We start from the raw sequence: 23,252 nt of genomic DNA, 5'->3' as shown, positions 1-23,252 counted from the left end.
TAAGAGTATAAAAACTTTAAAGTATTTATTTGAACAACAGGACAAATCCATCTCTGAAGTCTGCATCCATCCTTTTGGAAAATCAAATAATTGTCACTTTCTATCACAAAAAATCAAAATCAACAAAATAATTATTAAACAAATTATTAAAAAATATTTACAAACAACGAGAATACAAAAATGCTCAAAAACCCAAGAGGTCACTTCTGAAAATGTATAGTACATTTGAGATCTTCCCCTCCCATAAAGCAACATTTCTACCACAGTATGTTCTTCTTGCTATAATCTAACTGATCACCTGAGCTGTATGTTTCTATAGGAGCAAATCAGCAGCCTATTGCAAAATTAGCCACAAAATTAAAAGCTTATTTAAATTTAACAGCAGTAGAGAAATATATAAAGCATGTAATTTAGAAGATTAGAAAAGTTTGTTCATATACATCCAATGTAGAAGGTATATTGTATTACATCTTTGTTTATTAAGACAGTGGTAAAAACTCACTCTGAAGTGTTTCAAGTTCAGCCTTAGCCAGGGCATCTTCTTTCGCCTTCATTTTTGTTTCTTTATATTCTACATATAATTGTCTGGCATCCTTTAAGAAAATGTTGCAATGGAATTAGCATCCTTATATACAAACAAGTAATTGCAATGGCTCTGTTTTAAGTTCTCACTTAACCTCACCAAAAAAAAAATTAAGATATATTTGTTTCTTTGAGTTACAGCAATTTTCAGTCAAAAACATAGAATTTGCGTAATAAAGGCTCAAATGTAACAGCATTGGTATTATAGACTATGATGCTCACTGACAACCTGAAAAGCAAAATGGTTGGAGAAACTACCTACAGCTTTGCAGAGAGCATGCACCCACTTTGCTCAAACCAGCAGTCTGGAAGTTCAAGGGAGAAAGAGATGTTTTTCATTAGAGTAGTGTGCACAGGGACAAACAAAGGCAACTGCTAGGCAGCAATCACCTTAATGTGAACTCATTAAGGTAATACTAACTGCATGTGCCAACTTGTTCCCCCATTTTTTTAAAAAACAAATTCTATATTGCTATTAAAGTGTTGAAAACACACCTTTTTTAATCCAAGGATTAGATTCTAATCTGAAATCTATAAAGCAAATGTACGCATAAAACTAGAAGTCCTGTCACACATACACCACAATAATGTACATCTTTCCAAAATCTGATGAATGAGTTATTATAGATTTCTGTTGAAAGCTTTCCAACATGAACAACCAGATTGCTGAAGTGTTTCCCTACTCTCATCAGTTTAAGAGATTTCTATACTCATTCAAAAACAAGGAATCCATAATACAAATGCTGAAATAGAGAAATTGTTATTTATCTTTAATTGTTTATCTTTAATTATTTATCAAGCATGCAGAATGTCTATTGTATTGCACAAAAATTAATTATATTATTAGACAGGCCTAATCTTAGATCTTTTTACCCAAAAATAATTTTTGGTACTATTACACTAATAGTACCACTTTTAACAGATAAAGGGTAACTTAAATTTGAATGCAGAATGTATTGTAAAATGGTAGTAAGTATTTTTTATAATTTCAACTATATTCAAACAAACCTGGAATCACCAATATGAAACAAGACACCTTAAGAAATCTTGAAAAGAAAAATCTGAGCTAAGCAGGCATTATCACTGACTCTAAAGGTATAAACCATCCCACTCTCCCTGCAAAGTTGTTCTTCATGCTACTCTTGCATCTACCCTTTCAAAGCTACTTGAAGGAGGCTGGAAAGCACATGACAGGAATCATGACCAAGCTCTGAGCAGAACTTCGTAGTGGTTTGAAGACATCTCATTAATAAGGTCAGGATGCTTGAAGAACAACTCTGACAAATTCCCACAAAAGATCAGTAAAGTTCCACTTCCTTCCAAAACACCTCTTCTTACTTTTTTTTTTTTTTACTTTTTTTTTTTTTTTTTCTTTTTTCCGGGGTACAGGAAATAGCAAGTTTTGGGTTTTTTTTTTTTTGCCAGTTTTATGTAGGAAATCTCTGGACACAAAAGTTATTTTAAAGGGTTTACATAACTTTTTGCCTCTGGAATATAATAGAAGAGACTGTTTCACATGCTAACACTTTTAGGATTGGGAAAAAAGGGTTTTTTAAAGTAGAGTTGTGGCTAAAAATTAAGTGTAGTTACAGGAGGACTAGCATTAACAGCAGATATGTAGGCTTTGAGGAGACATATTTGAATCACAAAATTAGTATCAGCACTGGTTCTCTTTTTGGTTTACCTGAAATAAGAATTCCCTACCACACTGGAAACTTTCCTTGTACTCTCAAGGTTTGGCCTACTTGAAAAATTAAGAAACAGAAACAGCCATAAATGCAATAGTTCATTTCTGCTGAGTTTGAGACATTCGGGTTGCGTGACATACACAGGACTCAGACTTACGGATATCCAAAAACCACTTTTGTTTAAGGCTATGATTTCAAAATGGCTACAATTAACTGGCATTTAAATTTAACCCATTTGACACTGAAAGCCAATATTTGATGCTAAATTCTGGTGTAAAATCCATTATTGCATGTGGGATCTCCAGACAGCAGGCACTAGGGGGTAACTGTCAATCTCTCCAGCACGTCAATCACAGAACAATTGGAAATGTGGCTCAGATGAAAATGAGACACAATAGCTGAACAACAAAGAAAACTAGTCAGAAGGACATAAATGAAATATGGTAGTATTGTTGCTTTATAGATATAGAATGGATTATCACTACAAATGGAGTAATATGCAGGTAACAAAGGCAGCATCAGTCTTTTATCTTATCAGTAAGACTATTATGGCTAGTACCGTAATAACAGAAAAAAAAGGGGAAACTACACAATGTGAAGCATACACAAATGTATACATATAAAGAAAGGAAAAAAAAAAACAACAACAAAAAGATAAACTCAAAATGGATTTTGAAGATTTGAAAATCAGATCCTTCCCATAAAAAAATACAAATGGCTCTCTACAGGTTGTAAAGAAAAATTAAAAGGCATACCTGAGTAAGGACTTTAGCCACAAACAAATTTTATGTGTATTAGCCCTTATAGGTCAAAATGAAAAAAAAACACTGGAAAACCATTTAACATAGGAAATTCTCTGAAGAAAAGTTCTGCCTTAATGTAAATAAGCCCCTTTCAATTCATTCTTCATTAGCTTTCAATCAGTCTAAACAGGAATATTTGTTTTCAAGAATATTCAGTTTTGGTAGTGTAAGTATTTCAAAATAGATTTATGCTCAGATTTTTTACTTTTCCAAAGTGATAAACTTAAGCAGTCATTTTGTCTCAATACAAGCATTTTAGGGCCCTAAAGACACTGACAATACAGATACAGTCTCTTCCAATCTAATGTTCCTTCCCCATGATTCAGTAACAATTTTATATCTCAAAACATCAAGATTTTATACTTAATGTATATTTCACCTTCAAGACATAACAGACACATGAAAAGTAATATTTTTGTACTTCTGGGGTGGAAAGACACAGGGAAAAGAGAAACAAAAACAAAGCTTGGAACAGTTCTAACTAGAACTCCACCTTACCTAATCAAAAATATGTTCTCATTTGCAGGAGTTTAAGACATTTTGAAAAAAAACTACCAAAACAAATACATTATTTCTTCTCACCACTAATGCAGTATAACACGTAATTAGTTAAGCATAAAGAATAAAGAAGAAGGCTGATACATGCTGGTTTATTATATTATAAATTCAAATATACACTTTCCAAAAAGGAACAGAATGAAAAAAAGAATGTATTTGAAATGCAAAATCCTGCTATCAGTATTTCTAAATTATATTTAAATTGCCATATATAGAAAAATCCTGTGATGTGACTACTGTCATATTTAATCACAAATAAGAATGAACAAAACTAAAAAATTCTTGAAAATATAGTTTCTCTCTTTATATCAGTATCATCTCATGTTATTAAATTGAGATTGCCCAGACAAAGCTGAGCCTGAGTTATGCAGAAATACAGAAATTCCTGATACTGAACTTTCAAGGGTTTCTTTCATTTGCTTGTTTTAAGGTTTGAGGTCTTGGTTGGAGTTTTAGGTGTTTTTTTGTTTGTTGCTTTTAAATCAAGAGATACAGCATTTATTCAAACTGTACTAATTCTATAAGTAAAAACTTCCATTTTGAGTAAGACTCAGTCATTTTGGTTTCTCCTTGATTTTTGGGGAGGGTGATGAGGCTTTGTTGGTTTGTTTGCTTTTTGGTTTTTGGGTTTTCGCTGTTTGTGTACTTTCCCCTCCAGCAAATATTAAAAACTCCTAGCTTTCTAGTCTACCTCAAAAGAAACTGGAGATTAGGAGAAAGAAAGCAAACAACTTGAAAGAACTTGCAGTATGAGAATCTTCATTTCAGATTTTGCGATAGTAACAGCTCACATTTTAGTTCTTTGGGTATGGGACTGATACAAACAAAATTCACACTTAACTGAAAAAAAATTTCTCACAAGCATACTTAAAATCCAAATACTGAAATAATTTTCTTTGGAGTAGTTTTTATTACATTAAAAAATACTTTCATGGAGCTATTGAACCATTTTTTTGTCTTTTTGAGCACAGTATTATTATATGCAATTTACATTGAAAAGAGTGAAAAAAAGAGTTAAATCAAATTTACCACCAGCCCTCCTTCAATTTGCTATTTCTATGCAATAAAAATTCCAGCCATTACACTAAAGCAAAAATACTTTTTGGATAGGATTCTGTACTAGTGATATCAATGTGTTATGGTAAGAAATAATGTTTAAAAAAGAGTTGAACATTATGATTTATACTTTTCTTTGGCATTTTTACTTTTTTGCCCAAAGGCAATCTAGTAAACAAATAGGAATTGCATTACTTCCTCCTTTATAATAAAAAAATCATGCTCTGCCTGTAGAGTAATCCCAGGTGTGGGGAGTCTCTTCAGCTGTGTACAGCCGTGGGCAGTTGTGGCGTGGCTCCCAAGCCTCGCTGCACCATGTCACCAGCAGCTGGCTGTGCCACCGCAGTCTCTGCTGGGAATTCCATGCGCCCAGTGGTGAGACAAAGGCAGCCAGAAGGGGAAACAGAGGTCAGTGCTGCAAGGCCTCTCTGGGACCCATTTCACACCCCATGAAGCCTCATACCACAGCAGACCAGTAGCAATAATTGAGAGCTGGTATTGCCTCGTACACATGAGCTACTCACCAGCTCATGTGGTAGGACACGTAGACTCACAGTGAAACAAAGAAGCTGCCACAGCACAGCAGGCAATTAAAAGCAAATTTCTTTACTCTCTTACATTTATTTAAAATTTTTAGTATTTTTGCAGCACATTCTTCCTCCAGAGCCTCAAGCAGTACCCTGTTAAGACACAAATTATTTTTGCTCACTTGCATACACCCAGAACACTTGTTTTACCATCCACTCTCCTCTGACCTGCTTCTAAGCTTCTAATTGACCTCAGGGTCAAGAGCTTCATCCTTACTTTGGTTCTCCCAACAGCTGTGAAATAGCAAGAAACAGAGCAAATGGGCAATCACTCGTGCCACACATCCTGCAATTGCTCGCTCCCCACAAATTATACCAACATTGGTGCTGTACAGTAAATTGGAACATGTCAAAACCCTCAAAACCCTGTAAAGCTGGGTAATAGAGAGATATTTAACCTTACTGACTTGAATATTTTTTTTTATTTTTAAGGCATATGTTATTAAATGCAATAAATTTTGTTTTAATCTCACAAAATTTCATATAAAGTCACATGTGAAGACAGAAACAACTCACAAATACATTTGCTGACCTAATCAAATCTTGCTTGGAAGCTAACTTGCCAAAGGAGATGCCCTGCTGGCAAAGCCTCTTGAGTTTAATGACACATTGCCAATCCGTTTAAGGCCAAAGCTGAACCATCTCTAAACAGGTGTTGAATTGTGATCATGGATTAAAAGAAAACCTGAGGAAAAAATGCCAAGAAATTAAACACCTCTGGGTCACTAGTTTGAATCTATTCCAGACTACTAAATCTGCTATAGTAATTACCATCTGGTAGTCTACATAAAAATAAATTACTGGCTTTTTTGTTTTAATTCACTTTGTGCGATACAAAGGTCTTTATAAACACAAGTTTCAATTGTAATTGAAAGCTTTGTTGATAATCTCACTAGGTTATACCCAGTGCAACTATGTACTGAGCTCAAACCGGCTTCTCATTACTGGTGAGCCACCAGCTCTCCCAACAGCTCACTGTGAGGGTGTGTGCTCTACACCTACAGGATTGGAAGAGAAGAAGAAAACTTTATTTTCTTAACAAGAAACCATTTCTGTTGAAACAAATAAAAATGCTTTCTGCTCCATTACCCTCAGGACAACAGCACGCTCACAATTCAGTCGGTGTAAAAATAAAGACTTTCACTGCTAAACTTCACCACATCAGTGTGGAGGGTAAAGTTGACAGGACCACTAAGAAATATGCCTATCTTCTGTTTTCTGAAGGAAAAATTTTGTGAAGAATAATTAAAAATATTTTTCAAAAAGACCACTTTTCTTAAGTTATATGTCTGGACATCCAAAAAAAACCACCCTCTAGTCAGCTGCTTTTGGAATAAACTGCAATTTACTTATGGCAGTCCTCCCTCAAAACATAAGTACACTTAACACAAATGTATTACCTACACAATTTGAACTGAAATTCTTGCACACTACACATAGCTAGTTTATTCCATTCTAAGAAGAAATTTCAGTTTCAACAAGCATTTTAATTGAGATTTTGGGGGTTCTTTGATCCCCTTTTTTTAAATACATTGCCTTTTTCTAGGTCGTTCTCATGAAGGTATTAACTAAAATGGCCTTAGAAACAATTTTCTTTCTTTTTCTATTTTTTTCTTATCCTACATTATAAGAATTAAAGTTGGTAATAGGGAATGTAATTTACACTCCACTTAATGTTTCCTTCACAGCACACATATTTGATTTATGATACATTTTATGTATTTTTCTCCCTTTGCTTCTTCAAACAAACTTTAAAATGCTGTTTCCACCCCTAAATTTAACTAAACTCACTGTATGGATATAAAAATCTATGTAGTTTCTCTCAAAATACGATTGTCAACAGTTTAAAAAACCTGCTTATTTTCTTAGTTTCTCTCATCCTCCCCTCACACATTTTTCTTCCAATTTCTTGACATAAAATGCAGGCTACAATAAAATGGCATAGGCCATCACAAGGGCATGCAAACAAAGCATTTTTCTTCAGTGAAGGCCCACCTTAATTATTTTAAGTGCCTCCTTCTGAAATCTGACATTTTGAAGGAGGAAGGCAAGTCAGAGAAAGACACTCAATTGGATAAATGAGAGCCAGTCATGAGCAGAAGCTCAGTAACCTGAATCCTCAGACACAGCTGTTGCAAGAAGAATATTCACATTAACTAATAGGGGGAGAGATGGATGCAAGGTAAAAAAAAAATCAATACAAGAAGGGCTAAAAAGTTTTATTTGTTGCTATTGTTGTTATGCTGTTATGTTTGATTAGTTTTGGGGTTTTTTTAATGAAGCCTCCTCTGAGGAAGACCTTGTGTCTGTTACAGGCATGTGCTTCTGTTTTGTTCGTTTGAGGAAACAGTTCAGCTGTTTTACTGGCAGGGCTTTGAAAAACTCCGTGGCAGAGCAACATTCAGTTAAAAGCATCGCTAACTCTTCCCCTTTCCTGTCCCAAACATGGCTCCTTTAAATATGGATGCATCTTTAGAAGTTCATCTACAATTGGATTAGTTACAGCTGAATGACAGATTTTGAAATCGATTTGTTGGCTCTTAAATGACTGGAGAAATAATTAAGATTAAAACAACAAACAATTAAAATCTGTAGCATCCATCCTGATGTCAACCACTTGCAATACAACACGTAACACTACTCAGTATCTGTAGGATCCTTCATCTTCTGCCTTAGTGATTTTACTTTTAATAAAAGCATTAAGTACCCTGAAATCTCAAGCCTGTGTATTACTGAAGAAAAAAGCACTCAGATTTAAAACAGGACCTCTGTACCGGGGTATAATCTTGAAAGTACAGATAACTTTCTTCTCCATGTTGGTCATTAAGGCAGATCTTGCCAAAATGTTAAATATACATCAAAATCAAAAAGAACCCAGGGGTCTCTCTGTCAAGGTAGTTACAACATACCAGGTATCTTTTCAACTGTCATTTCAGAATACAGCTCCAAATGCTCTTATGCTTTTCAGAATAGGTGAACTTCTTTAAGTATTGTTAACTAACAAATAATAAGCCACAACAATTTACTTCAGTCATCTGAAGTCCTGAATAGTTTTAACATTGAAGATTATTTATGGTTTATTACATTTTAATTCACATAACTAGCAGGTCACATTAAACAACAACAAAACAAACCCCGCAGTTAACCAGTAGCATCATTTGTATATGGGCCCTTCCTCTCTGCTTCAAAGCCTTCCTGCTCTGAATTCCTCTACAATATGCTTCCCCTGCCACCAAACCCCTGCTTGATGGTCTCCAATATTCCAGGAGTTACTGGACAGCTTTTTTTCCAGTACTATTAATTTAATGGAATAGGAATCCAAACAAGGGCTAAGTTCAACAAAGCATGAAACATCATTTTGTTGCATTTTTTTTCCTGCCAATTCTGACAGGCATAGGAGCTGCTCTTTCAACAGCAAACCAGAAAACTGCTATACTGACATAATGCTATTTTAATATTATAAAAATAATAAGAAGTCATAAGAAGTCCTAATTTTCAATTATTCACTAATCTTACGATATATTGTGTGGTTTTTGAACATTTTGCAATTAAAGAAAAAGGGAAAGTACTATAATTATGAATAAAGTTGCAAAAATGCAGCAATGAATTTTGCTGATCCTAATTATTTTCTATATGACTCACCTTGATGAGGAATGAACATCAAAGCTTAATTTGGACACAACAGTTGATTAAGCATAATCAACTTGCTTTACAAACTTGTAAAAATAAAGGGTTTTTTAATAAAACATCCCCAAAATTCCGATGAAAATTTTAAGAGAAGGAGAGATTAACTTTGGCTGTGTTTGTAGGAAAAGTTAAAGGCTATAAAAATGGATGCTGGAAGACCAGGCATTATTGTATTTGTAACTTTTACAAAGGTTTAAATAAGAGAGAAGGAATTATAACTATATATAGTCTTTTTCTAGCTTAAACAGAGACAAAACCCAAATATTGATGCCATTTGTACTACTTATACTTTCAAAACAATACTCAGTATTTCTGTAAACCAAAGAAAAATCCATCTCACATTGCCTGATCCATATTACCAGTGAGAAAGGTATTAAAAACAAAATACTGTATTTAAGGAAGATGCAAAGAAAGAGCAGGTGATATTACAGAAGTTATTCTGGTAACTAATCTGACAATACTTCCATTGGTTGTATGCCAGCTAGATTTTACAGTTGATAATAGTTGATTAAAACACAACTATGAGCAAGCCTGCCACATTGATGTTTCTAAACTACAACCATACCTTTGTTATTTTACTTCAGCATTTTCAGGTATCAATTTGTATCATTATCCAGTGAATTAAAGAAAGAAACTCCAGCATGAAAAGTAATTTCACTGTTACCCCAAATTTAAATAGCATATTAAAATTTGCTATGAAAGCATAGCATTTGCTGATTTGAGATTAAAGTACTTTTGTTAACATCACTTAAACATTGGTATTCCTAATTAGATGGATATACATCCATCTCCCTCACTCCTCTCCCATAATTTATTCTTGTAGTTTTGCCTAACAGAAACTGCTTTCCTAGCTCATTAAGATTCAAATGCATTTAAAATACATTCATATTTCCATGAACTTTTGATATCAAATTTGCCTCCAAAGAGTAATTTCTTTATATATATATATGTATGAATATATGTATCTATATGCTATGTGTTTGAGCCAAAAAATTAATTAAGAACAAGTGCTGCACATCTGATGATGCATAATAACACCATCAAGAAAAACTAAGTAACACAATTTAACATCATTACTGTTACCTGGAATAACTGAGGTAAAGCTTTCACTGTGAGACAGAACCATATTCCCAGCTTGCATGGAAGTAAGTCATGCCATTGTGGTTTGTCCAGTACCCTGCAGTCAAATAAAATTGTAGGTTTTTCATTATTGTCACACAATCTCCAAGCCAGAACTTTTCCATTATCCGTTAAGATGATTAGCACTCGTCAACTCCCATAAAACTGTATGACTACATGATAATAAAGATACATTTTAAACATTTAATTCAAAATATCTAACAGCTGACTTCTAATCATTTCTGTATTTTGATCGTCTAAAAGGACTTTTCTTCAAGAAAATAAATTCCTAAGCCACATAATCACTTTAGTTTAAATAAAAAAACAGACCAAAAAACCACTCAAGCTTCAACCAAGTGTTCACAAGTGCTGACAACCAGATATGAAGACTGTAGCATAAACAAAACAATACATAAAAATTAATGTCATTTGCAGTTCACTGGAGCATTACTCACTGATGTCATCAAGAAAGACGACAGGCAGAATGGTCTCTGATCTCCATCCCTCATTGATCCAGTTCATGCCCCTGCTGTGTGAACTATTTAAACCCTTTATTTCTTTCTATGAATCAATAGAAGAAATAGTGGTATCTTTTGGAGTGTCCTGAAAGTCACTATTTCCTTATGTGCTCCTTGACAAACAATATGTTAGAAGCCTTTACCAACACAATCATTTTTAAGTTAATCAGACAAAAAGCATTTAATCAGACAAGCATTAAAATCCCATAAGAACTCCTTGCTTGGAATAGGAATAAATCGAAGCTCAAATAAATTGAAATTTGTTAACTGTAATCAAAGGCAAAAACCCTTAAAAAGAGGGAAAAAGTTCTAAAATCTCCTAAAATACACTTGTAAAAATAATATCATTTTATAAGACAGAAGCCTTTAATTCAGCCTTAATCTTTCAATGATTATTGATCTGCTGAATAAACACCACGTGTTTATTTACAAATCCAAACCTGAAAACACACATTGGCACACTTTATATCAGCAATGGCTGTTACTACACACACAGTTGTTTTTCTTACAAAGTATTTCAAAGATGCAAAAAGAAAATGAGAGAACTGAATCAGTAGCTGACAGAATGTTTTAAAATGCACTAAACAAGAGAGTTCTTTCCCACCTTTCATTTTTGTCTAGAGCAGCAAGTTTGGCTTCATCTGTACTCCTGCCGCCTGTTTTTTTCTTCTTTTCCCTCTTTTTTCTGCTAAGCAGTTCATCCTTGATGTAGAAAGAACTACGGTTACAGGTTATCATTAGCATGTAAACCACAAATGTTACTGGGACTCTTCTGTGAAGGGTAAACACTAGAGTAGCATTTATGCAAATAGATCTGGGGTCCTACATGATTAAGTAAAATGATCTATCTTAACAATAACTGTTGCCATGGTATCCAGTCTTTAAACACACATGAAGTCCAGTTCTGTCACTCATGTGTATCTCCATAGCAATCAAAGTTTTCTAAGAGGAGAAAGCATTCAACTTGCCTCTTTTCTCATTCATCAACTTCAATAATGCAGTGAAAAATAAAAAAGTAAATAGATGCTAATGTATGAATATTTTTCAAGTTATGGTTAGTTTTTTTCTTAGTCTCCTAAGTGCAACAGACTTTTATATGACAAAAAAAATAAAACTATCAAAAAATAACATGATTCATACTGCTTACCAATTCTCACCCTATTAAGAAAAACCCCAAACAAAAAAGCATTTAGCTTAGAACAAAGGCAAATCAAGTATGACTTTTAAAAAAATAAACCCTGTTTATTTTTAAACCTTAGATATGACTACAGTAGCATATGATTCTTCATCAACAAATGATAGACTTTTTCTCTTCTTCCTTCCAGATAAAAACCCAGGACCAGCTCTTGCAATTTATTACCAATTCTAGAAAAATTAAGTCGTTTTTAGATTACCATTATTGACATGCTGAATACCTCATTCTGTAATTATCATCATTTTAAATATAATATTTTTAAAATATGAAAAGTCCAAATTCAAACCAGGGGAAGTGGTAGAGGTATCTATCTATAACATGCAAACTTCTACAGGAAATTCAGTACTAATAAGTGAAGCAAGTTTGATTTATTACCAATACTTACCAGCTGTTTTTCCAGGTAGATTGACCAAACCACAGCATAATGACCCACTGTGAGTATAATGAACAAGAGTAATGCCAGCTCAGCATTGCTCATTTTTCTCACCCGCCTGTAGTAGAACACAGGCTGTCGCCAATCTGGTAGTCCATTGATCAGAATATCATCATACCTACAGTAGCAAACATAACAGGCTTTCATGAAGAGCTAGAAATGAAATAAGCCAAACCATCCAATTATAAAACAAAAGATAATCCACAGAGTGCTTGAATAATACACACACACAAAAGATCATTTAGTAATTTTTTTTTTTAGAGAGTAATGCCTTGTTTTGTCAGCAGATAGGCTTGCATGTGGAAACAAACAGGCTCCAAACACTGGGGCAGGGGGGAAAAAATTCAAACCTTCCTGCAACACTTGCCCCCCTCCCCTTCCAAGTTCATTCACTTTTGAAGTAAGAGACTTCCAGGAATGTGTTCTACGTGTTCTGTAGTCAGTGGGCAGGTCTCCATGATCGAAGTAAGTAACGACCCACGAACAACTAAATAGGTAGCCAAGAACAAATGTCTCAAACACTAGAAACCCTTTTTTCTTTTACAAATTAAATGCACAAGTGCTGGGGGGAGGGGAGAAGCATCTCTGCTTTTCGTTTTTGTCCTTTAGTACCACAAAATCCATTAAGTAAAAATATGCCAGACTTATCATAACCTTCTTTGTAAGATAAGAGCTTAAATTAGAGGCTTGATATTGAAGTTTGAAAATTAAGTTCACCAGTTTTTGATTTTTCTATTTGAAACACTGTCTTCAAAATCAATCTATTTTAAAACTGTTTAATTACTAACCCTACCAACTGCACAGAAACTATTTTATGACAATTCCTTTTCCTTCACACAAATGTCTTGAAGTATTTTGAAATGTCTGAGGTCTTTTGTTTACAGATTTGAACAATTTAAAAATAAACAAAGCACAGACATGCAAACCAGATTTTTAAAAAATTAACTTTTCAGAGTAAAGTTTCAAACAAAAATCTCTACCGTAAACTCATAAATCTGTATGTTCAAGAGGCACAACCTGTTAATCTTAAATTGAACACAACTCATTACATATTCTAATCACACCATTTCCAGAATTAAATCTGCACTGAAAGGCCTAATTTGGTGCAACACATTGACCAAAATATTTTAATTAAAAATATTCTGAGTTAGTCGCAGGCCTAATTACAGGAATAGAAATAGGGCCTATATTGTCATGCAGGTCAGTAGAACTCAGTAGTAGGTTTTTCTCAAGTAAATTGACCAATCCAGGAATAATAGCGCAGCTGCTAAACTGCCAGTCTTGACATGTAAATCAATTTAAATGCAACAACTGCACTAGCTACTTTGATAGTTATTAAATTGATACCTTGGAGATGTACTAAAAAAAATATTTCCACAAGCAAATTCATTTTAAGTAGAAAAAGAAGCGGTGGTTTTCAATTAAAAAATATACCCTACTATAGTGCATATCTGAAAAGCTAACTTCTGATAAAACATTTGTTCAAGTTGGCACCATTACATCTGCATAAAAGATTTAACACCTCAGGATTCTGCTGTGTTCCGAATAATATCAGAAGTAAAATTCATATTACAAAATTCTATCTGTCATTAAAACTATGAGAATACTAAGGTTAACATCTATGATTGTAAAATTTGAATTAATAACTTTATTCTTTTCCCGGTAAGTCAGAACAAATTAACTACTGACACCTTAATACAAACTCTGTTCAGAAAAATTGCTTATGATGTTATTTAAAAATTAAAATTTCTACTTAACTTTTGTTTACGAAATAAATAGATGTTTTAGCCTTTAAAAATATTAAGATATTTACAAGATTTTAGTGATAATAGAACATTTTAGAAACGGAACCATCTTTAAAACAAATTAGGTTGATAACAAGGTTTTACATAAGATGCTCTTCCTTTGAAATCTTCAGAGAAATACACGTACAACCTAATTTAATATACATTTATTAAGCAGTTGCCTTCTTATATACTAAGGGTTGTTAATTGATGCACTGAAAAAGTGGCTACTGATTAAATAAAGTCCATATATGCTGATGGTAAAAATATAGTAATATGCAAACCAAGGTTTCAAACTAACATTTGGCAACCATGTTCTATTATAAATTATGTGTTAAGAAAAAATAAATTAAGACAGCAGAGGCTCTTGCATTAAGTGCTTTAAACAGCCCTCGGTATTTACTAGGCTGTGTCCGCTGCTCTGAACAACAGCCTCCACGGATTAAGGCTCAGAATCAATGCTCTATTGATTTTACTATCAATGAGCATTATGGCTCACACGACTGGCCATTTTAAGGGAAGATAGCTTCTATTATAACCCACTTTTTAGAATATATACTGTTAAAAGATAAATCACTGCTTTCAATAGTAATTAAGCTCTGTATTTGAAAAATAAAGATATCAATGATTTTTAGGTTTTCAACTGGAAAATGATCCTACTGAAACTCAGAAGCTCCCATAACTTTTAAATCTTAATTTTCAAATTTTGAATGTGATTTAACTGAAAGCAAGTTTCTCATTAAAGATTTCCTGTATAGACACTTATATTAACTACGAAAGACAGTTAATCCGTGTGCATCAAGAACTACATTCAGAATTTAATTACAAAGCATTCTTTTGGCAACCTATATTAATTGTAACTCTGTGTAGGAAAAAAAACAAGCTGAAAAGGAAAGATACATTTGCAGGGTTTCTTCTACAAACATGCACACAGAATACAGCAAATTTTTCACACATGAGTATGCCTACCAGTTGTCTCTGACATGCAGCAGTCAAGAAGATACAAAAATCCCAAAGCACCAGTACAGAAACGTAAAGCCAAAACCATTCCCCATTTAAAACTATGCTGAGTATTTATTTTAAAACTCAGCAGTCTATAAAAGACTTGGTAGTCCCGTACTAAAAGTAACAAATGGCAAGATTATTAACATTTCTCTTTTTTTCTATTTTATTTCATAAAATAGTTTTAGACTTCTTTGTGAATCAATTACATCACAAGTAAAAAAATCCCTTAACTGTAGTAACTAATTACAGTATCATCAGTCTTAATATAATTATAATTTACTTTTCCCTTTAAGAGAGCCACTGCATTTCGTATTTCAAATAATTTCAGAGATCTGATATATATATATATATAACCTTGAATTAGTGAGGAATATTCTGAACTATGGAAAGATTGCCCTGGTGGTTTTTACTTTGGGTGGCCTATTTTCCTCAAGCTGTCAAAGACATCCAGCACAACATCAGCTGGAACAATTTATACCTTTGAATACAGACATTTAATTATTAATGAGACCTAAGATAGACATCTTTCTTATTCCACACAATTATTTTATCTTTCTTATTTTGATCCCTTTGCAAATGTTTTGTTTCCTGTAATCAAGCCAACATTGTTACAGAGGATAGGTCTGGTAGGTAAAAAAAGCTCCTTAAAAAGGTAACAAACAATGAAATCAGGATCTAAGATTTCTTTTATGTCTAATTACAATTAACCAAAATGCATAAAATTATTTTCCATAAACTAAGATAATCCAAAGCTAATAAAATTTATCACCATCAAATTGATTTACCAACAAATGCCCTAAAGGTGAAGTGTATGGCAGGAAACACACCCATCTCTACATGCCCTACAGATAAAATTTTCTGTAGAATTTCACACTGGAGTGTGTATACAAAACATAAAATATTGTGTTCTGCTGCATGTATGTTTAATTTAATGTTAAACAGTGCTGCACGTATGTTTATTGTCAGAATATTTGAATGTTTTGATCATGCTTCACTCAAGAGTGTGTAGGAGAGAAGTCCTAACATGGCAGTATTACCATATTACATAGTACTACAAATGATACTGGTTTACTTCACAAGCAACTGTATAACTTTCTCATAAAAGAAAACCATGTTTTAAAGCCCAGCCGTATCACTGTCAGTAGAGTAACTGTAATATTAAGAAAGGTTTCTGCCATCAGATAAAGCAAAAATTCACTGATAAATAAGAAAATGCAAAGGCTTTAGAAAAATAATTACATGTAGCTGGCCAACAGATCTGCCTTTTAGAAACACTGTTTCTGTACTCACACAAATGAACAACACCTCTGACATTCACCAAGAATGACATTCACAGAGAAGGGGTTTTATTGTTTCAAAATGAGTTCATCACTCTCTCATATAGTGCAGGATCTTATTCCTGCCTTTGCTGGCTCCACTCTCTGTACACACACCAGGAATGATTACATCACTTTTGAGAGGTACAGAAAGAGCCAGGTACAGCTGACTTCACGGCACAGGAGCAGAAGCCCGCAGCTCGCTCTTCTCCCAGTGGTATAAAGCCCTGCCCCAAACCATTCAGGTGCTGGGAAGGGATTCCCACTCAACTGCCAGCAAAAGGCTGCAGTGGTTTCGGCCCAGCGCAGGGGCACTGAGTCAGCTTTGAGCCTATTCCACTATGCCCATCGCCTCACGCCATTCAAAGCCAAATACCAACATTTAAAGTAGAAAGATTCCAAAAAGTAGTAACTCCCACCCTTTCCTTTGCTGTACAGCTGCAAGTAAGGCTCGAGTTACCTTACAACAGAACCAATATAACAGGGAGAACAGCTCCTATCACACTTACTGAAGGCTTGTATTAGAAACATGCTACAACAACGCCTTACAGGCCACCCTCCATTTATGAGCTCAGCTGAGAAATTATCATTACACTGTGCAATAAACCTGATCAATACAGGGCTTTTCAAAGCAGTGAGACCATACAGCTCTGCTCTACAGGTTATTTCTAAACTCTGCATATTATTTCCAGAAAATTCTCCGAAAGTAAATACTGTTTAATCCACCACATTTATATTAATTCAACTATAAAATCAGTATCAACCATACATCCACATTGTGCAAGAAAAATATGACATTGTCTATGTACAAAATAAGTTCGTGGCAATTAAATCAATCTAAGCTAGAATAATCTGGTGCTGCTTTAACTTCTCATTAAATCGCTGTTGCACTAATTAACAATATTTGAGTAAGTTAATCACCTTTGTAGTGTATGCAAGGCTTAAGCCATAGTTTTTGCAAGCTACTGCATCAGTTTCATGCAAAAAGCTTCTATTACAGCTGCAAGGAAATTCCTACAAGTTCCATGATGGAACTAAGTTTCAGAGAAACAACACTCTGAAGTGTATGCAAACAATGCTACTAACAAAAAGTTGGGAAGCACGGGGGGATAATTCACTTTAAGTGGCCTGAAATCATTTAGCTAACATTTTTTAAACTTTTGTTAAGTGTAACTTCACAATTAAATTCTCTTTAAAAGGATGAAATAAAAAACCCCACAAATTTCCAAAAGTGCTTCTATGAAGTACATTTTCATGACACTTGAAAAGGGGATTATCAAAAAAGTAGATAATCTGCACTATAAACCCTGGACTCCTGCCAAGACATCTACAAAGCCAAAATCCCTTCAAGAAATGTCTCATAAAACCCCGTTTAAAGACTTGTAAGCTGAAAGACGATCTACTAAAACACCAGCCCAAAAGCAAAAGTCTTCCAGTGTCTCAGTTTTTCTGATAATCATTGGTTGAAATTCCTATTTGTTTAAAACCAGAAAAAAAATTTCAAAATAATCTTCCAGAAAATAAATTAGCCCCAGGTTTCCAGTTCTTTATCCTATCCTTCAGGTACTGCTGGAACTGCTCCTGAACCAGCAAGGACAACCAGCATTTATTAAAAAATATTTAAAAGTTTCCACTATTAGAGATAATACATCTGAAAGAAAAAAAAACCCTATGAATTAAGCAACAGAAAACAATGCTGAAAACAACATACAATGGAAATAATCCCTAAATATCATGCAACAAGCCTTTTACTGATACAGGGAGGTATTACTGACATTTGAATAAATGGCCAATATTTTTTAATCACAGTTTTTTAAATTTGACAACTGAGCAAAAAAGCTAATACAGTTGTTAAGTATTTTTAAAAATTCCTTGAAATAACAGCTAGCTTTCAACGTTCTTTCAAGTACTAATTTTAAAGGAGAAAAAACAGTATGTCATGCAAAAACACCACTTTGCCATTTAACCCATATACAATCTTTAATTAAACAGTTACATAGATTTTACTAACTGAAATTATGCAAAAGAATAATCTGAAATGTTACAACTAAGGGCTTGAATATAGCACTGGTATGAATGCTTTATTTAAAAACCTGTGCAATTTAACTCACCTCTGCCTCCTTTCTTCATCCTTTAAAACCTCATAGATGGCCACCAACTAAAACATACAAACAAAACACCAAAAAAGAAAACACAGAAAGATTTTAATTTATAACTGAATTTATACATTTTGAATAGTAGTATCATTTTTACATTTGCCAACAAATGACCTTTGCTAGTTTTTATTTTTCCCTACACCACTAAGTAGTGTGCAAAAGAAGGAGTAATATATTCATATACAAATGTCATCAGACACAAACAAGCAACTCTCATACAAGACTTTCTTCCCGTCCTCACATCTGTCAAACCAAGTCTTGTCTCAGTTAGATATCCCTTATTTCATCCTGAAGATCTTACTAAAATCAAGTAAGCTGAATTCAGCCCAAGGTACATTTTTAAAGGTAGAGCTAATTACAAAGTCATTCTATTTCACTCTACAAATACTCAAAAATAACTAAAATGAATTACTTTCATCAAATTATGCCTATCTAGGACTTGTGTTGAGAACTGACCAGAAATTTTCCCCATGGCTTTTGAAGTGCAAAACATATTTACCTCCTAAGAGTATAAGCATTATGTTCAAAGTATTTTTAATATACAGGTAAATATGAAATACAAGTTATCGAACAAGTCAATTCCAAAAAAAGTGTACTTGGTTTTAGTCTAGCTACATCAGCAAAACCGTAATTCAATGTTTAACTTACTAATTTCAAAGGTGTACCCCTGTTCTTACTAAAACAACATCAACATAAAAATTCTGTTTTCCCCTAAAAGTTTTATTGCCACACATTTTACTTACTTGCCTAAACTGTATTTCTGCATTTTCATCTTTATTCTTGTCTGGGTGTAGAATCAGAGAAAGCTTTCGATATGCTTTCCGAATGTCTGCAGATGAAGCATCCTGAAAAAGAGGAAAACAAAGCAAATTGTGAGAAACCAATTCCCTGAACTTTTTGAAGATCTGTAGACAGCCAACCAAGGGCAGGAACTAAGGCAATGTAATTTGAGACATCTAACAACCAAACCTGCAACCAGCCCAGCCTAAATGACTTAACAGCCATTCAGTCCAATTCATCTTTCATCTTAACTCCTTTCATTACCATACATCCATTACAACGACATTTGCCAATACTTTCAAACACTTTCTTGCTTAAAACCTAGCCTGGGCACCTTCTGCACCATTTAAAAGTTCAACTGAAAACTGAAAATTATTGCATCTGCATATCTTCAAGACAGACATAATTTCAGCAAATTATCATGCTCAATTTCCCAAACTCAGGACTTGCTAGGAACTCTTCCCTTATTAATATTTACATGCAATTCACTCCTAATAGGACTTCCATTCAACTTCAGCTTCACCATGTCTAAAGAATTGTATTTTTCTAAAGTAGCTTCAAATTGCAGTCTTGGAGCTATACTGTAGCACTGACATCAATCTATACCTTAATCATTGTAAGAATTGCACACATTTTGGGAGAAAAAATAAAATTAAACACAAAACAATGTACCAACTAAGCTGCACAAATGCAAATTTCTGAATAATGACTGCTATTTAGTACATGCTGCAAAGATATCCAGAAATGAAGATATCAAGAGTGGTATTCTATGTCATATAGGTGTAATCCTCACCAGAATATACACAAAGCACAACATTTAAACAGAACTACTTGCATTTTACTGCTAAAATGTCCAAGGCAACACTTTAGAAATCAACTGCTTATCTGACAATTTTAATTTCTTGATTTTAGATACACTATTCCTAAGTATATTCTCTCTCTCAAAATTACAGTGTAAACAGGGATTAAAAACCCAGACCTGAATTAGCCATAGAGTGGAGTGAAATAAGATAATAATTAATGCAATACTATAATTAGTCTGCAAGGCTTTTTATTATACATCATTACTTTAATTTTGGTTTTATAACATAAGGCTATTAAAATGCTGTGTACAAGTTTGGGCCCACAGTGAATAATAGAAAAAAAATGAACTAGGGGAAGGAGAAAAGCAGGGGAAAATGCAGAATTTGTGAAAATACAGCATGGAAACTATCTTTAAGGAAGTTCGTATTTTCCCCTAATAAAAGACCAAATTTTCCGTAGTCTCTTCTCAGTCAAAGGAAAATGTTTTTACTACTGAAAGAAGATTTCTCCTGAAAATACCACATATCCATGTTTAAATTTTTCCATTTTCAACAGCTACTTCTAAGGCATGTGCACACTGAAGCTGAATTCCTCTGCTCACACAGTAACTTGCTTCCAGCTTGATTACTGCCAATGAGTTGTTTCATATTGCCATTGTTCCATAGGTTTATTTTTAACTCTCAGCTAAGGGGAAGGAAGAGACTAAATATCTATTTTAAGCTCAAAGAAACATTAAATCCTTGAGACATGGACTTAATAGAATTATATGAAATACATGCGAAAATGAGATGTAAAAATATCTTTTAAAAATTAAGGACTGAGACTATGATAACCTTGACAAATGAGTACCTCTGTATTTGTATTTTGGATAAACTATAACTTATTCCTTCTCTACCACACATTTAGATGTGCTGGGTATTATTTTTGGAGCACTCATGATTAACAACACATGATTATGTTTTATCAGTTAAAAACCTAACAGCTGTTCAGCAATATTCTTCCAATTGCTTCAAACAACAAACAAGCAAAAAACAAGTTACAGTGTTTTCGGATGTATCTGAAGAACTGAAATTTAATTTTATTTGGGAGCAGCAGGATTGTTTGTGTAAGAGATCAAGACAAAAGGTATTTCATCTGTTCAATGCTTAAGCAAAGCAAAAGATCCCAAGACAACTCTGAAATTATTAAGTTGCTTAAATATTTATGTTGTTTCACCTTGAGAAGCTGAAATAAATGTATAAACATACAAACTTATAAAACCAGACTGTTCACCTTAGTTACCAGAAATAATGTAGAGATTGTTTTGTTTCCCCTCATCTACCAATCCAGTCAGCTATTTCATAAACAACACAGGCTTTTCTTCAAATAAAACATAATTATTTAAACACTACTATAGCAAATAAAAACCCAGGAAATAGTTTACTGGCCATGGTTTTCTCTAAACCATGAAAGTGATCTTTATCAACATATCAGCTTATTGTCATTAGGCCTCTAAAAGGTTGAAGAGTGTATTATAATATCAACAAATGACTAAATAATGGGATATTACTGTCAATTATTTCATTACAACTGGCACATATTCATTTCTAAAGCAGTAAGTCTGCCTCCTCACCCATTCTCCACAATACCTCCAAACATAACACAGAGGACCGTTGTATATTCCAAACATTTTGCCAATTAATGCTACCTATATGTGCTGTTAGGCACCTTCAGGCAGTGTTCCAGATCCTCTAGGACCCGCCCTGAACAAAAGTAATTGGTTTTTGAGAAAAGACTCATCTCTACAGAACCTCCTACCAGTGTATGACTCTAAATAAGCTATAAAGAATGATTCTTTCCAACCAATAAAGAAACACCTCCCCCAGTGATGTCAGCTGCTCTAAGAGACCTGACTGCTGGCCATCTTCAGTAACATTTCCATAAAAGCTAAGGCTTTTAAACACAGAGTTAAGACTCGGTGTTTTCTAAAGACTAAGACATTATTTTACATATTGCAACAGAAGTCTAGAGACTAAAGCCATGACCAAACTAAGGTTTTGCTTGTTTAAAAGAAACAACATGTTAGGTTGCTTTGTTTACTAGAGAAATCTCAATCTCAATTACATCTAAGGAGGGAAAAGTAAAACATGTATAAGCATCTCAGTTAATAGCAGAAGGAGCTGGTAATGTTACAGACAACAAGTGCTGCTGATTCACTGATTTCTCCAACACTACTTCAGGTTTGCAAGCTTTGCCACCAGTTGTTGCAAATAAGCCTGTCACACTGTCACCCTCAAGTGGATACAAACATCATGAGTATCACCTCATTTCCTGATAAATATCCTTCCAAAGCAATATTATACTTCCATCATACTTCCAAGGTTGAACATCTCTTTGTTTTGTGCTAGAACTGGTTCTCAGAAATACAAAACCGCAAGTTGTCTACACTTAGGTAGGCCATAGTATGGCTTCCTATGCATGGAAATATGCAAGTATTCATTTTTTAATGCCCAACACTTAATCAAACAGAATGTCCATGTGCCTAGTTACATGACCTCTAGGCAGAACTTAAACATTAAATCTTGCACATTTTTTCATAGTTCCTTATATTTCAAACAAGTATTTTAGCATAGAACAAAACTAACATTTTAAGGAATCAACAGAATGTCAAAAGTTAAACACATTTCCTAAGGTTCTCTGCTGGACTTTCACATTTTTTCTGAAGGGCAATACATGTCACGTTCAAAGAGTGGGATAGAAGAAGAAAGAGTGGGATAGAAGAAGAAACATTCTTCTCCCTATATATGATGTACTTTTGGCAGCTTGTTGAATTCTGACAATGAAAAACACATTACTAAATTTCATTTTACTCAGCATCATGTCCATATTCTCTAGTATTACCAAGGAAAGTTCTCTCATACTAGGAACACAGAAAAGAATTTTTCACAACAACAAAAAAATAAAATACACAAATGCACATTTGCTTTCCATTCTTTTAAAATTAAATTCCTGCTCAAGATGCACGAAGTTTTAAATCTGATCTCCTCCTCTGCCTATACAAATTCAGAGTCCCACAGAGCTCATGTCCACCTTTACAATAAATCAAACAACTGGTGTAGTACACAGTACAAGCATATTACTCCATTGCCTTCCATTCCTAATGTAACTATGATTACTAATGAAGCTAAAAAAAAGCCTCATT

At 33.8% G+C, this 23,252-nt stretch overlaps 1 protein-coding gene across 1 annotated transcript in view; it reads right to left on the bottom strand.

Annotated features, from left to right (window-relative positions):
- DNAJC1 (DnaJ heat shock protein family (Hsp40) member C1) overlaps positions 1 to 23,252 on the bottom strand; it is a 108,046-nt gene that overhangs the window by 50,871 nt on the left and 33,923 nt on the right. Inside the window, exons 2-7 of the mRNA XM_038126827.1 lie at positions 19,231 to 19,332; positions 18,443 to 18,489; positions 12,179 to 12,344; positions 11,203 to 11,300; positions 10,045 to 10,138; positions 503 to 593 (exon numbers count right to left, since the gene is read on the bottom strand). Of these exons, the coding sequence (XP_037982755.1) occupies positions 503 to 593; positions 10,045 to 10,138; positions 11,203 to 11,300; positions 12,179 to 12,344; positions 18,443 to 18,489; positions 19,231 to 19,332 (598 nt within the window). The remainder of the gene's footprint in view (positions 1 to 502; positions 594 to 10,044; positions 10,139 to 11,202; positions 11,301 to 12,178; positions 12,345 to 18,442; positions 18,490 to 19,230; positions 19,333 to 23,252) is intronic.

The sequence above is a fragment of the Motacilla alba genome, chromosome 2 (genome assembly GCF_015832195.1).
Source record: "Motacilla alba alba isolate MOTALB_02 chromosome 2, Motacilla_alba_V1.0_pri, whole genome shotgun sequence".
In the NCBI taxonomy this organism is placed as follows: domain Eukaryota; kingdom Metazoa; phylum Chordata; class Aves; order Passeriformes; family Motacillidae; genus Motacilla; species Motacilla alba.
The sequence above is the reverse complement of the archived record's forward strand: the minus strand, read 5'-3'. Positions and strand labels throughout refer to the sequence as shown.